This window comes from Zosterops lateralis, assembly GCF_965231275.1.
Source record: "Zosterops lateralis genome assembly, chromosome: 7".
Lineage (NCBI taxonomy): Eukaryota > Metazoa > Chordata > Aves > Passeriformes > Zosteropidae > Zosterops > Zosterops lateralis.
This window is the reverse complement of record NC_139767.1, coordinates 19,992,055-20,008,313: the sequence shown is the minus strand read 5'-3', so window position 1 is coordinate 20,008,313 and position 16,259 is coordinate 19,992,055. Positions and strand designations below refer to the sequence as shown.

General features: G+C 34.1%; 2 protein-coding genes across 3 annotated transcripts in view; both read right to left on the bottom strand.

The window, feature by feature from the left end:
- LOC310911318 (sodium channel protein type 1 subunit alpha-like) overlaps positions 1 to 16,259 on the bottom strand; it is a 185,273-nt gene that overhangs the window by 128,165 nt on the left and 40,849 nt on the right.
- Positions 1 to 16,259, bottom strand: part of LOC310911322 (sodium channel protein type 2 subunit alpha-like) — a 40,956-nt gene that overhangs the window by 10,004 nt on the left and 14,693 nt on the right. For both annotated transcript variants that reach the window (XR_014590489.1, XM_083864749.1), the window contains exons 11-16: positions 14,581 to 15,033; positions 8,095 to 8,212; positions 6,121 to 6,275; positions 4,774 to 4,947; positions 1,613 to 1,735; positions 1,070 to 1,351 (exon numbers count right to left, since the gene is read on the bottom strand). Coding sequence is in view for 1 of the 2 variants with exons in the window: in XM_083864749.1 (XP_083720875.1) it covers positions 1,070 to 1,351; positions 1,613 to 1,735; positions 4,774 to 4,947; positions 6,121 to 6,275; positions 8,095 to 8,212; positions 14,581 to 15,033 (1,305 nt within the window). In the remaining variant the exon portion in view is untranslated. The remainder of the gene's footprint in view (positions 1 to 1,069; positions 1,352 to 1,612; positions 1,736 to 4,773; positions 4,948 to 6,120; positions 6,276 to 8,094; positions 8,213 to 14,580; positions 15,034 to 16,259) is intronic.

The window sequence follows — 16,259 nt, the reverse complement described above, 5'->3', positions numbered from 1 at the left end:
GGCTGAGGTCCCTCTAAGCCTATCACAAAGCTCAGCTTGGTGTCATCTGCAAACTGCTGAGGGTGCAGACTCAGATAATGGACTCAATTCCATTATCAATGTCATTGATAGAGCTATTAGATAGTACTGGTCCTAGAGCAAATCTTTGAGAGCATCACTTGGTACTGGTTTCCTCTTGGACATTAAGCTCACTCACTGTAAGTCTTTTGAAGCAGCCATCCAACCAATTCCTTATCCCTCTGGAGAGCCTTCATCAAACTTACTCTGGTGAGCTATGATATTGTGGGCATGAAAGGTCGGAATGATATATTTACTGCAACCAGTACAAAGGTGAACTGTAGGTGCAAGACATGCTACAAATGCTAAGAGCAGGGCCACTCTCTAAGCTGGTAATTTATGCAATTGCCAGTACTGTTTAGCTACTATCATCCCCTGAAGCAATCAGATGGTAGCCTGCTAGCACTATACTAGCTACTAAACTCTACCAGTTGGAAATTTTTAAAGACAGAATAATTACCAACTGCTTATGAGTACAAATAATTTCCCAGAAGCAATTTGTCAAATGAACCTGATTATGAATATATGTTTGTTAAACTGGTAGTTTAAGAAACTTTCTCTAAAAAAGGCTTGTGCCCAGAAATCTAGCACTCTTCTTGTTTGAAGATCAGGTAAGTCCTAGAAAGTATTTCTGACAGCCATGGTAAAAATATTAGTCAATGTGCCTTAACAGATAAAGAAAATAAAAGAAAATGAAACCTAGCTGCAGGTTTTAACCAGATATTTTACCTACATACTGTATTTCTGTAGCACTTGAAAAGGTACTAGCAGTTGGGTACCAAGGAACTTTATACCCATCAGGTAAATATCAGATATTCCTCCTCTCTCAAAATGGGCAGAGAATGTATCACATTTTTTCCATAAGCAACATTAATTAGCTCAATAGAACAAAACTGTAAAGTCAAATACATATCCATTTATTTCTTTTAAAATAACATTGAAAATTATGGAATTAAATTATACTGCTACTAACTACCTGCTACTATTAAAGCTGGAAAATTTATGCACTTACCACTTGAAGAAGAGAAAGATAACCAATTGCAACATTATCAAAGTTTACTTTCACATTTTTCCACCGAACATTTCCAGTAGTCCTGTTCATTTCTTCACACATACTTTTATTGCTGACTGTCTCTGGTAAGAACCTCACATCATTTGTGGTGTTAACACAGTAATAGAACTTGCCAGCAAAAAAATTTACTCCCATAATACTGAAAATTAGCCAGAATGTAAGACAAACCAGAAGTACGTTCATAATGGATGGGATTGCTCCAGTAAGAGCATTAACAACCACCTAGTCAATAAACACAGAAAAAAAAAAAAATTAAAAAACACAAGGGTTATTTTTTCAAAAAATCTAGAAGCTGATTTAAAGTAAAACATTATATTACACCGAAGGAATGCAAAGAGAAAAGGAATAATGCATGTCATATAACCAAACATGCTACTGTTGGCCTTGTTAACAGACATGCAATTAGTCTTCTTCCATGATTTTATAATTTGGCATATTTTTAAGGATTTGTTTTACACATTATTTCCTTTTTCTTTTCCTTACCCTCATGCCTTCAAAGCGTGACAAAGCTCTTAGAGGTCTTAAAGCTCTTAATGTTCGGAGGGATTTAATTGCACCGAATTCTGAGTAACCAAGAGCATTAGCTACTAAACTAACCAACGAGACCTAGAGGAAACAAAACAAAACATAAATAGCTTAAAAATAGAAATGCCTTGAGGGGTAGAATTTTGATCTGGATATTGGGAAAAAAAATCACAAGATCCCTAGTCTTTCAGTGAAAATAAAATAAATTAAAAAAAAAAAAAAGAAGAAGAAAAAAAAATTAGTCTAATATTGCACGTAAATTTCAGAACAGTTTGAACAAAAACATACCTTAATCCATAATACTATCTGTGGATATATGTGTACGTGCATTTTTATATTAAAAAATAGTAATTTCCTCTCCCTCCGTGTGTTTGATTGTCATTTGGACAACCTGTGATACCAGCTATAAACATATAGAAATTCTAAATATAACATTAGAAAATTAGAAAATTCAAAAGGTATTGCAAAAAAAGAATGGAAAGTATCACAAAACACTCTGCAATGATGCACATGAGACAGAATCCCAACCGCAGCTTCATTTCAACTTTCTGTTCTCATAACTATTAACTAGTATAATTGCAGAAAAGCACATTGTAAGCATGCACTGGAAAAATCCTACTCTGAGTTTTTTAAACTGTTTGTATTTTGGACAATAATGTGCCTTGAGAGGTCATCTTTATATTATTACTTTTGTGGAAGAAAGGGTTTAATCTACAAGAATTTTTGAGGCCTTCAGTACAGCTGGATTAACAGCTCAAAGGTGATTCTCCTGCTGTTTTCCAGTGAGAGTCAATGATTTGTGTCCTCACTGAGCCTCTCACTTCGGACGGCTGTTTCCTGTTGTGTTTACACATAAGGAAGTCTTCTGCAGATTTCTTTCCTCTAAGGGTAGCTCAAGCAAGCTGCCAAATACTATACTATACAATACTGCCAAATACTATACAATCCCATCTTTGCCCTTTTCTGTGTTACCATTTTTACTTGCACATGGAAAGCTGAGCAAAATGAGCATCTTTCTTGGTGTCAGGGCTTATTATCTGTTTCTGAAATAAGTGTCAACGTCACAATGGGTAAGAACTTCTGTCTATATACCGTAAGTTCATCCCCAAAAGGGAACAGCTGGAGAGTTTAGGCTGATAGGTACAGAATAGTTTGCCTGAAAAGATTCTGTAAAATGTCTCACTGTGATAATACAGTTTGATTGATACTGGTAAGGCAAATTTGCTCAATGTTTAGCTGGATAAAGGCATAGGACAAAAAGATAAAAAAATAGATCTTGTTAAGCAGTTGAGGGCAGCACCCACATGCTAAACCAGCAGGTAAAATGGCAGCGTGAAGAGAAGGAATTAAAATTCCTTATTACTGGCTGAAAACAATAACAAGTAAGTCTGGCAATAATGTCACAAAAAGCTAAGCAGACCACCGTGACTTTAGGGGTGGGAAGAAGTGGGTTTACAATATAGGAGCTCAAACACTGGAAATGGATCGCTAAGTATGCATTCTCCATTCAGAACAGACTATCAGCCTGAGCTGTCTAACCTAACCTTGAGGTTAGAGCTAATTGAACACCTCCAAGGGTGCCCCCCAGCATGAATTGTTATATAATTTGCTACTGCCGGGTCACAAAATGCAGACACTAAAAAGAAGATTAAGATGGCTACATGAAAACACTGAATCACTGAAAAAATGAAGAGCCCATAACTATCCACATGGATGTATGGTATGCCTAATCAGAAGAATTGATCTTAAAACTAAATTCAAAATCAATGTTTCCCAATACATGCTTGTACAGAGACACTAATTCTGAATACTTCTTAAATAGTAATAGATTTATTTATGACTGTTTAATTTTCTTTCGTTTTTACCAATGACCATTTCCAAATTTAAATATCACAAAGTTCTGGAAACATACTGTCTGGTTATTCATAATATGAAAAGAATCTAAAACATGGCATCAGCAATTTTATGCAAAGGTGATAGAATCTATCTAGATGATTGCTGCTGATTTCACTTTAACTATAAAATTGTCATAATTTTTCACTCAACACTCAATTTATACTAAAAAAAAATCAGAATGCTATAGCATCCACAAAGACAGCAAATACACAAAAATTATGCATTCAGCCTTACTCAAAGACAGTCTTAACTTTTTTTCCTTTTTTGTGCTGAAGTTATCTTGTTTTGGAAAATTTAAACTTAGAGGAGGACCCTTATACTTGCTAAGTTCCCTACAGGTCAGTACCTCTCTTCTGGGCATGTGCTGATTTTATACTTGGTGTAAGTATAAACCAGGAGTTCACAACAGAAGAAATGGAGAGGCATGAAAGTAAAAAGCAGGAAACTGCACATCCCAGAAAAGCCAGATCATGTTTTCTATGTCACTGAGTTAGTCCATTTGCTAAGAATGGGGATTCATAAAAAAGAGAAGCTCAGATAAATGAGGAAGACTAATAACAAACACCACTTGTGCCTTTCCCTCCAAAAAAATCTACTTTAAAAAGAGCATTAGGTATGTTTCAATTCTACTGGTAGAGGACAAAGATTCTGTCCTAGATTCCAGATACCAACCAATCAACAGAGTTTTCTTTTGTTGATTTGTTGAACATCCTCACAAAAAGAAAGATGTTTCTGTAAATGAACATATCATGCAATGTCACTAATTTAGTTTCTTTGGAGTGCAATAAGAACACTAATTTGTAATGCTATTGTTGAAAAAAAATTCTCCCCTGCAGTTCTTTGTCAGCGCCTCATTAAGCCCACAACCAATTGCCCAACCCCACATGCTCACTTAAATTTCCCTTTCTTTTCTTATGTCTGTGTCCTCCTTGCCCTCTGTTGCCACATCCACCAGACTGAAGTCAAATCAGTAAAAAATGCTCCCTCACCATCTGGAACCCCACACAGTAAAACACAGAACACATGGTGTCAATGACAACACAAAGGCAGATTTAGCTACACACTGGATAATTGCTGCAGGATCTTATTCACCAGCATGTAATTTCCTGTTCCTTTAAACCAAATTTATATGATTCACTGCATATATCTCTATCAGATGGAAGTTACCTAAAACAACCTGCCTAAACAACAGAAACAGCCTACTTAGAAAGCATGGTACTCACATCGACAATCAGGAAATCCAGCCAGCACCAAGCATTAGTGAAGTAAGTCTGAAAACCATAGGCCACCCATTTTAGCACCATTTCCAGAATAAAGACATAAGTAAAGATTTTATCAGCATAGTCCAGCAGGACTTTTACAGTCTTGTGCTGTTCAATATATATATCTTCAAAAGCCTGTAAAGAACAGGTTACATATAAGTCAGATATTGAAAAGTCTTTCAAAATTACAAATTAAGCCAGAACAAAATGAAAACAGCGAAGTAAAATCACTGTCAACTCTAGATGTTTTACCTTGAAAAACCAAAATAACAGAAATTACAATTAGATTCTTTCTGCATTTTGGAATTTCACCATTATCTGAAAATGGAATTACAATATAAAGTCTGAGGTTGAGTTCCAAAATATTTTTAGAAATTTTAATAATAGTCAACACAGAATTATAATTTTTCAGCCTGAAAAGCCCAGCCAGGTTCTGTCAGAAGGCAGTCTCACTATTACATCAACTTCAATTAACAAAAGAGACCAGATATTATGTCGATGATCTCTAGTGAACGTCAGTCTCAGGTGCTGATGGCAAGGTTATAGTAGTGGGAGGCTGTGGATGGGGCCAATGTGAGACGAGACCAGAGGACAACTTTGTGCCAGTTCCACAATTGATCCCACACAGGAAACAGCCAAGCACAGCAGTGAAGCTGACAGTGCCTCTGGGAAAGCATATTTAAGAAAGGGCAAAACACTGCATGGCAGTATGAGCACTGAAGGAAAAAAGTGAGAGAAACTACCCTGCACACACCAAGGTCAGAGAAGATGGAAGGGAAGTACGTGGTGCTTTAGGTGCTGGAGCAGAGACCAAAACAATATGCAGCAAATCCTATGTCAGCAACCAAAATGAACCCAAATATGTGAAGCACTAAATGTCACTAAGAATAGTATAAAGAAATTTGAGAATTCCTATGTAACAGTCCAGAAACACTGCAACTAAAACTGTAGCAAAATATTAACTAAGAACATGATTAATTCAGTATCTGCTTTTGGGGAGAATTTTCATATGTCACAATTTTCATTTTTCATAATTGTTTCATGCATACATTTCCTTTTCATGATTTTTATAATTTCTTAAACAAGATTTTTAGCATAATCCTTTTCATAAATACACACATCATCTTGAATTCATCAAAATTTTAATGTAAATTAAATGTAATACCCAAAATATTCTGGGAATTTAGTTCCAAGTTCTCTTCAAAGACAACTTTGTGTTTTATTCCTAATGAATACTCATGTGTTAAAATATTAACTTTGATAAAACATTTTATAGGTACTGTTTCTATGGGTGCAAGCTCTACTTACCAGAGCACCACTGCTGAGAAGAATCATGAAGACAATGAATGATTCAAACCAGTTGTGCTCTACTATCTTGTAACAGGTTTTTCGAAGGTTCCACCAGATTTTTCCTTGTGTGCTCTCCCTATTGCCTTTACAGCACTTAAACTTCTGTACACAGCCTAATAGCACAAAAATTAAGAAACTGTTATATGGTAGAATTTTCATTATCCTGAAAAATCTAATCATTCTTAGCTAGCTCCTGTTCCATGAAGATCAAGCTACTTCATGCTACATATGCTACTTATCTTTTCAATTTTATACTTTGGATATAGGAAAACTTGAGTGTACACAATTCTTTCTCTACTCTGATGCTACATCAAGCTTATTAGTAAAGGACAGTCATCTAATTGAAGTAATTTTCATTTACAAACATTTAAAATATATACTATTCAGTTTATACACAGATAATTAAAGAACATATGCAAATTGTTGGGGAGTAAAAACAAAGAACATACATAGCAACTTTCACATGAACCTGTTTAAGAATACAGAAGCTTCTTCTTTTAAAAGAACTTTTGCCTTATAGAAAAGGTTCAAATAAATCAGACATAAATACTATTTTTATTATGCTGAGGAACAACCAATGCTCCGAGGGCTGACTAAGGACACCTCTATGTAAACAAGTCTTTTAATGGGAGATTACGAGAGCTTTGCCAATGTGATAAAGATTTGTGGCAACTGTCCACAGAAATTTGCCTCACACTGGAGAGCTCCTTTATCAAGGCATCATTAGCAATGAACCTCAATATCTGCCTTACCAGGAGTACCCTCTTAATTCTTTAAAACTTATTAATCACATAGAAAGAAAACCAAGTTACATGACCTTAAGGGGCCCCAAAGGCATTCTAGTTTTCCTGTTAAGTGTCATTAAGTTCATATGTTACAAATAAGTTACATCATCTCAGATAAAACAGCTGCCACTGTGAAGAATATAAACTGCCTTACCTTCAACCACTGAAAATATTTACATTATGAAAAAATGAATCTTATGCCCAAGAATGAATTGGTATCACATAACACAAGGATAAAGAAGAATTGCAATATATTGTCAAATCACTTGAGAAAGGTACATTTGTTTGTTAGGCCTTTTTTAATTAAGAATTTGCTATAGTCAATACAGCCCCACACTGACAAAAAATTTTGGTTTTAATAAGATGAATAAAATAATACTTCAAAGGCTGAAAGTCCTAGCCTAAATCAAAGATATCTTCAAAACAGTAAATTAAAAAGCATGGAAAGGATAGGAGAGTTAATCTTGGACCATACTTTGTTCTGAATTACTTCAGTCAGATTTAAAAGGAAATTAAGATATCTGTAACACCACAGAAAACCAGAAATTCTTTCCTACATAGTAAGTCAGTAGTCCCCTAGAAGATACAGCTATACAGAAATAAAATAAACCAAAACATTTAAGGACATGCAAGTTTTAATCCACAGTATATTTATAAACCCTCTCCCGTCATTAATGGTGTAATGTCAACAAAGTAAGTTTATTGTTTGAGTCAAACTTCCATTGAATGACAGTAGATGATCTGAATCACACACTGGATTGCCTTCTTGCACTAGGAAGTGACCATGAATAATCACATTATTCCATTTTAAATTTCTCAGTGAAGTGAGCCTAGTTTAGGGCTTGATCTTGCAGATTTCACTACTGACACAGTAATTTAAATCAATGGAATTACTGTCTGTTGAGAAGAAGTTTATAGAATTGTGCCTGGTGATTAAAATACTAAAAATTATCAAATACACATATATTGAACTTTAATAAAGATTACTTCATAGATATCAGTATTGCTATCTACAACAGCTAAAATTTGACCCTAAGACTTGATGAACTAGGATCCAGGACGGCTGTAGCAAATAGCTTCCTTGAACTGCCAATGTTTGTTGCAAACAAGCAAAACGTAATTGCTAGGCCCAAATTTATTTCCATACCTTCTGTAAAGCAAGCCTGTAGTTCTGATGCTTTTTCTGATTCATTCTCACTTTTTTCTTCTCCAAAGGCAGCTAAATTAACTGTACTTCCTTCTGATGAGCTGGAAAAATCTAGCTTCTGAAAATAAAATGCAATTATGTTTTTACTTTATTAATATTTATATTTTTAAAAGTGTAATTCGCTAAGCATGCAACACCATATGCCAGTAATAAGAACAATATTTTTTCACCAGAAATACAAAAAAACACCCACATATAGCAGTCAATGCTGTTGAAATGTGCATAAATCATCTACTTTCTATCTAGAGATCGCAGAGCATGGAATCTCAGAATTTCCAGAAAGTTAACAGTTAGCAATTTGATTTGCTGATACATATTCTATTTATTTTGCTTCCTACTATTACTTTTTTATACATTTCAACTGGCATTAATTTGCATTCTTTTTTGTCAATGCACATATGTAGTACATTGTGCATTCTGAAACTACCCATTACTCTGGTACACATACCTGTACAGTCAACACCCAGAAATACTTTTTTTTTTTTAATAATTAATATTACGTAAGTCACATTATTGAAATTATCCCCAAACATAAAAACAAACACATACACGCACAAAACACTCCATCCAATACAAGAATAAGCCTTAATATATTATTTTGTAATCTGCCTGTGTATTGCAGAGATCTGGAGATTTTAATGGAAGATGAGGTGTTCTGTACACTTAAATTAAGTATGAGTACCAAACTAAATCAGAGTAGTTTTGGTCACAGCATTCTCTGACATTTTACAATGTTATTATCAAGAAGTATAAACATCAGTAATGAAGTCACACAAGTAAATGTCTGTAGGGAATGATGTAAGCATGCTTTATAAAACAACCTTGGCTTTGTCAAACCAACATCACTTTCACTATTTAGTTAGATTTTTATGACTAAGAGATATTTAACAGATAAATGCAGACAAGTTACTATCCAAGCTGTATTTACACCTCAACTGTAAAATGTGAAAGGACAAGATTATTTTTGGTATTTAAAAAAATTAGGTTTGTGAAAGAAGACAGACAATATGGTAATAATAAGTAACCCAGTATTCTGCATTAACTTTTATTAAAAATGGTTTTATGTATTGCCTACTTTGCTATTACTTTACAAACGGATTATCTGGAATAGAATCCCCATATTACTCATGTTTATGGTAAGCATATCTTTCCTTTTTTAGCAACATAATTTCAAAATAGCAATATTCACAGGAAACAACTTTTCCTATCATTACTTCTACTGAACACAGGGATAGCAAAATATGCCCTCCACAATTCTATTATTATGCTGCTTTCATCATTCCATGACATAGCATATATATTGCAAAATGTTGCAGTGGTGGTGAGTAAACTGAAATATTTAATTAAGTAAGTCAAATTATTAGTTTTAAATATATACTTTTTAAGAATAAAGAATTTTTGTGTCAAATTACTAGTAAAAATTTAAAGCAATGTGAAGTACCTTGAGTAATTTGAACTGTAAGCTTAGTACACTGTTTGAGCAGATGACATTAATTCAAATGAAAGAATAAAAGATGAACAACCACGAACAGAAAAGGAACTGAAAAGAATCAATGTGTTTAGAACATGAAGTTACATATTTCATGGTAGAAGAATCAGAGATTAGAACTTTTCAAAATTTATTTTTAATTACAAAAGGCAATTTTCTTCCCTCTAGATATAAAAACTAGAGATTCCATGAACTATTATGATATAAACCAGGTAGACTGGTTTCCTCTTCCTTCCACAGATGGTGTAGAGTATAATCCTACTGCTTGAAGAGTTACAGATTTAATTAAACATTGGTTTTCTCTTTTATGTGAGGGTCTCATAGTTTTCACTAAGATATAGGTATCAAACAGCAACAACAATATGAAAAGTGATTGTAAAAATCAATATGAAATAGAAGAGTTTCTCCCTCTAATTAAAAATTAGCAAACTAGTTTCTTTGCTATTTACAACAGAAGTCTTTGCAGGAGTCTAACTGATCTGGAGAATTGCTCCAGGAAGAGAACTTTTAGGAAAGAGAGAAATGCTCATCCTTCAACTTTCAGGGCCTTTAGCTGCTGTTCAGTTTACTAAACAGAGGTAAGAAGGCCATGCTGTATGTACACTAAGCACTAGATTAAGTAGATAAACTTAGAAAAAAAAAAATTGGCACACCCATCTATTAAAAAAAAAAAAAAAAAAAAAAAAAAAAAAGTATTGCCTTATTATGCAGGGAAGGGTAAGTAAGACAAAGTGACATCCAAATGAAAAAGATTGGTGTATTTTTCAGTCAAATGATTGGAAGCTCCCAGTTTACTGGTTTGCATGCTGCTCTACGCTTGTCCAGACTCACCAAGCAGAAGCTTGAGCTGGGAGCAGGGTGACATAACCAATATCCATCAAATAAGACTCATCCCCTCATACCTGGGATCATTAGGATGGGATATTACCACATTCTACTTTTTCCTAGTGAAATGGCTTTTCAAAAATAGCTTCAAAAAATCCCTGGAAAGATATTTTTCCATTCCTTCTGAACAGTTTACTGTGCCCTCAGACACATAAGATAGACGTAAAATACTTCCAATATATAGTACAGTGCAAAAGAATACATGGAATATAATGCAAGATTCCACAACAAAAGAGTACAAACAAAATTTGTATTTGCAAAAGCATTACCTCAATGATCCCTAAATGGTAAAGAGCAGAACTCTCAAACCCTGGAGAAGAGATCATCAGGAATAAGAAATACATAGCTTGGTATAATGAAGCTAAATAAAAAACTTTGTGAGTTTTATGATTCTAGAGTTTCTGAATTTAGAGGTTTGGGAATGTAGTAGTTCCTATTTTGTCTTTTTAAAAATTGTCTTAATTTTATCCTTATCTGAGTTTTCCTTTTTGATATTTTTTTGTTTGAACATCCTTATTTATATAGTTTTAAGCGATCCAGATTTATTTAGACACCTGCATAGAAATTTTGATTAATGTTTTATATTTTTCTTTATAAAAATAAAGCAGCTGGATTAAGTTCACTAAGAAACAATTATTTATGATGAAGAAAAAAACTTACATAAATGATTCCCTAGATGCCAACCTTGCAGACATATATAAACTTCATGACTAGAATATAACTAAATCATTACATTCATATTCAAAGGAACTACGCATATGTATAAAAAAATACATTTGATTGTTCCTAGGAGTATATCTTTCATCCTATATTTTAGCTTATCTTATATGGGGAAACTGAAATGTGAATTACAAAAACGTTGTGAACAAACACAAAACAATTTATATCAAAGATACAAACATTTTAGCATACAAGTAACTATATATGTAATATTACAGAAGCATTCGTCAAATGAACATGATCAGAAAATGTTCATAACTACATGACAGCTAAAAACATGGTACAACAGATGAACAGAAAACATCAAGTGAGGACAACCTTTCCATTTATATAAAATCATAGGTTGTTAGCCTCTTTTAATCTTGAAAAGTGAGGATGCCTAATCATTCAGTTAACAATAATAATAAAACTTACAAAGCATGCAGGTTATGCCACGGAAATAGTACAGAAAATACCAAAGATGTAACAAGGAGAGAAGAACATGTTGGTGTTGCCCTGAGTCATGCTGTGATGTGAGTCATGGGACTCAGAGCGGCTGAGCATGTTCCCACTACATTGCAACATATGGGGAAAAAGGTATTGTAGCTGAGTAGCATGCAGGCCAATCAATCTCAGAAGTGATCAAATATGTATGATTTGTTTAGGTAACCTGTGTAAACATGCTGACACGTTGCTCTGCCTGGTTTAAAAGCACCAGTCTTGACTGATCCAGCTTGATTTTACTCCTGTGAGAAGAACGGTACGCAATGAAATTAAAATATGGTACCCTTGAGGTTGTCTGAGTACTGGAAACAGAAGCGTGGATTCCTTCTTCTTTAAAATATGTTTTCTAGATATGTCGCACATTTGCAAAACATAACATTTTTAGGTGTGGATTAGAGCTTTAAGCAAAGTTTAAAGTTCAAAAGTTTTAAGTTCAAAGATGTAATACTGGACTTGGGCCTGAATATAAATAACACCCCACAAACAAAAAACCAAAGCACCACCAAAAATTCCTTCACCTTGAAATCCTCCTCCTCCCCCAAACAAACAAAAAAAAAAAAGGGCCAAACAAAAAAGGCAAACAGATACACCCACTGTATGTGTATTTCAGCTTTACATATCCTTTAAGTGGTATTAACTAAACATTTAAAATAACAGAAATATATTTCTCTTTGCATTTCATTTTCAAGGTTATTCCTGGTCTTCACTAGACACTAAATAAGATACACCTAGGTCCTTTCTTTGAGAAAAAGTTGTGGGCCAAACAAAAAGTAAATCATACCATGCTAAACACACAAACTTCTGCATAAATTTTTCTTCCCAGCATATTTAAATATTTAATTGAATGATTAAAAAAAATTCAAATAGTTTAAGGCACATTATGGATTGTAGCAGACATAGCAATGAAAAACAAAACATCATGCTTAGCAATAAACCTATAAGTTCCTCAATTTTTCTTCTGGTATAAATCTGATCTCAATTCTTAGCAATGGCTTATCAAGGATTTATCAAATAACGCAGCTATGTAACAACTCCAACATCAACTACTCCATTTAAAGGCAAAGTCTGAAAGAAAGAGCTGAACTAATCTACAAGATGAAAGACAATTTCCCTACTGACTTTGAACAAGCGTACATGAAATCAGGGTGGGTGGTTGTGTTAGTTGATGTATCTCGTATGGTTGCCAATTTCAGCCAGTTTTCCAAATCTGAGTAAGTCAAAATTGATACTAGGTAATAGCATCTTATAAACAGCCAGTGCTTATGGATCATCTTGAATATCAGAGGTAAGAAGACACAAATTTTGTCATTCAATTCTAAAATATAAAATACTGAAGAACAAGTGTCTTTAACTGAAAGGTAATTTCCAGGCAAGTGGTAGATTTAAATTACCCAGATTCATTAAATATTCCTTCCACAAAACCAAATTTTATTAAAACACTAAGAAATACAGTATTTCTTCAGTCAGATTAATAACATGCAAAAGTTGTAGTAGCTTTTCAGCAAACACCATAGCTTCATTACATAGAGCAGTTAATATTTTAAACAGGTTACTAATACTGTTTACTTTGCTTTAAAGAAGCCTCTTAATAATCTATGGTCTTCTCAACTGAGTGGTCAATGTAACACCTGCACTAACACAATCTCCAAAAAGTAGATGGAACAAATCAAGGATCAGGAAACAAGCTATTGAAATAAGAAAAACAAGTGTAATACTGAACACCGTACCCTGCAATAAAAGAAACACCTTATTAGACCTTTCTAAATTTAATTTCACTACACTTTGCTGGAAAGAACTTATTTCCTAAACTTTGGAAGTAATACTGGCAAATTAATTGTCAGTTCAAAACAAAACACGTGAAAACCTAAAAAGCCCACAGCCAATCAAAAATGTCCCAGACTCATCAACTCAATAACCAAAAACCAACCACACACGACCTCACCCCCCAAAAAACCCCAAAACAATCCAGACAAAGCAATACAGACTGGAGTACAGCTGTCTGCACAAGCGATGATATTCTATTTATGTCCTTGTGTCTTCAGGTGCCAGAGGTGGTGATACCAGACACAGTCTGTTTGAGCCACAGATTGCAATCTGAATTTTTAGTGTCTTTCAAAATCCTGCTGAAATCCATGATTTTGCTTTTTCCCTCAGACTGAACCTGCTGACAAATGACTACAGTCCTAGAGCTGACCCAGTTTAAAATCAGGCAGTTGTCTTAGAAGTGACTAGTATAAAAAGCCCAAAACCAAGTAAGAGATTAGTATTTTTTCATTCAATAATTTTTTTCCCTGAGTTTTTACTTGATACATTCACCTTATAATACAAACATCGGTCCCTTGGCTTTCCCCCCATCATTTTGATTTTAGAACATGAAAACTTGTTACTGCTCTTATTAGCCTGAGTCAGCACCTCTGTTAAGTTCATCCAGTAAAAGTAATGCTGATTTTCCTTAAAGAGTATTAGTATTCTTTATTAATATCTTCTTTAATATTTTTAAATAGCAGTTTACTTACATTCATAGTTCACAGAAACATCACAATTATAAAAACCCCCAGTCTTTTGACACTGTTTATTCTGTACATGTATCCTAATTTCTCTATCCAACAAACAACTTGGTAAAGTTTGCTTTTCAAACATCTTTATAAATGGGTTCTCATAAATTTATACAGTTCTTACAGGACTTTCTACTCTCCCAAGCTCCACTTTCCCATTCTGGATTATTCACTCTCTGTACAGTCCAAGAATCTTGAGTTACAACTGCTTTGCATTTTTAAGCAGGAAGAATTACACTAAGAAACAAGACAGTATAATTTGTTCATCCAAAATATAAAATACTTAAATTTTACCTCCTTGCTTTCATCCAAATCTGAGTCACTGCTAAACTCTTCTGTATTCAGATGTTCAAAATCAGACTCTCCAACAGCTATTGGTACAGTGACAGTAAGGCTTGGGTTGTTTATGAATGATGTATAATCACTGCCACCTATAACAGTGGCCATTCCATTTTCATTTTTGCCATAGTTCGTATCTATCCTTAGTTCAGTGACAGTACAGTTGGAAATGCAATGGTTTCTCTCATCACTCAACTGATCTGTTGCTGTTCTTTGATTTACAGCAGCTTGTTTTCCCACACAAGACTTTCGGACACATTCACATGCTCTTTTCTTCACATAACCTATTCCCTTCTGAATTCTTCCAACAGCAATCTGCAAGTTGTTCATTTCATTATCATCTTCTGTAGCAGTAAGGTTGTCTGAACTAAATGAACTCAGCAGCAAGGCCAGAAAAAGATTCAATACCTAATAAAAAAAAAAAAAAAAGAAGAAAAGGCAAAGACGACAGAAGTGATTTTTTTTCATTTTTCATTCACGTGCTTCTTATAAACCATGTTCTCATTTACAGTATAGGATTCTGAAAGTACACAGTAAATAAAATGCAAATGCAATTTAAGCATAATACCTTCCCTATACCTCATCAAAGGAGATTTTGTGGCTTTATATCGCTTATGTTTGTAGAAGGCCAGAAATTACTGATTCTTTGGTACTGTCTGAACAGATTTAACATGTTTACTTTTCTGGAAAATTGCAGCATTTTGATCTGCACAGAAAACACATTTTCTACATGCTGGTCCAAACTCACACAAATATTTTTTGTATGTGACATAAAAAAATATGAATGCACCCTGTCTTTTAACCCCCAGGTCATCCTTTTCCTACAGCAAGACAAAACATAAAATATCTATCAGTTATAAAATCCCAGAGGTTACCAGGAACTCAAATGCCAAAGCAGCAGAGTACCAGTTCCTAAAATCTTCAAATCAGCTCTTCTATCAGCTTGGAAGATAAGATTTAAAAAATCCATTGGGAACACAGAAAGACAAGTGGATAAAACAGCCTTGAACATACAGCAGGGACGTCTGCTCATGTAAAAAGTCTTCCTAGAGATATGCAATAAAATCAGAATATAGTAAACACTGTGGAAGTGTTCACACAGGTAGGTACTTCATTGCACAAATTTCAATCTTCTGGTTTAGAAAAATACTTATGGAGTTTAATCAATCAACTTCACAGTTCTCTTCATTATAAGAAAATAGATTTATAGAAAATCCTGAAGCAAATGGCTGTGCAACTAGAAGCAGTGCTGACTTGGTTTAAAGATACTTACCTTATTCCTCTCAGAAATTTTATTCCTAAAGAATGCTTCCAGGGTGGCTAATTTAAAATCTCTTCTGCTACTGACAGTTGTTTAAAGCAGAGAAGTAAAATAACAGAGGGAATGAGAAAAACAGAGCAACAGGCAGAGCAAGTTAAAAAAATTAACAAGAGAAATTTATACAAACTAGTGCCAATCTGCTTTCCTCTGAAAAAGAAAAAAGCAGATATAATATGGGCCATGTCAGAAGTATCTGTAGAAAGCACTTATGAAATAGGAAGCAGAAAAGTGAAGAAGCAAAAGAAAACCTGAATTGAAGCTGGGTATTTTTGCTTAACAACTTCCTTCTAATTCAAGTTTCTTTACTCCATTT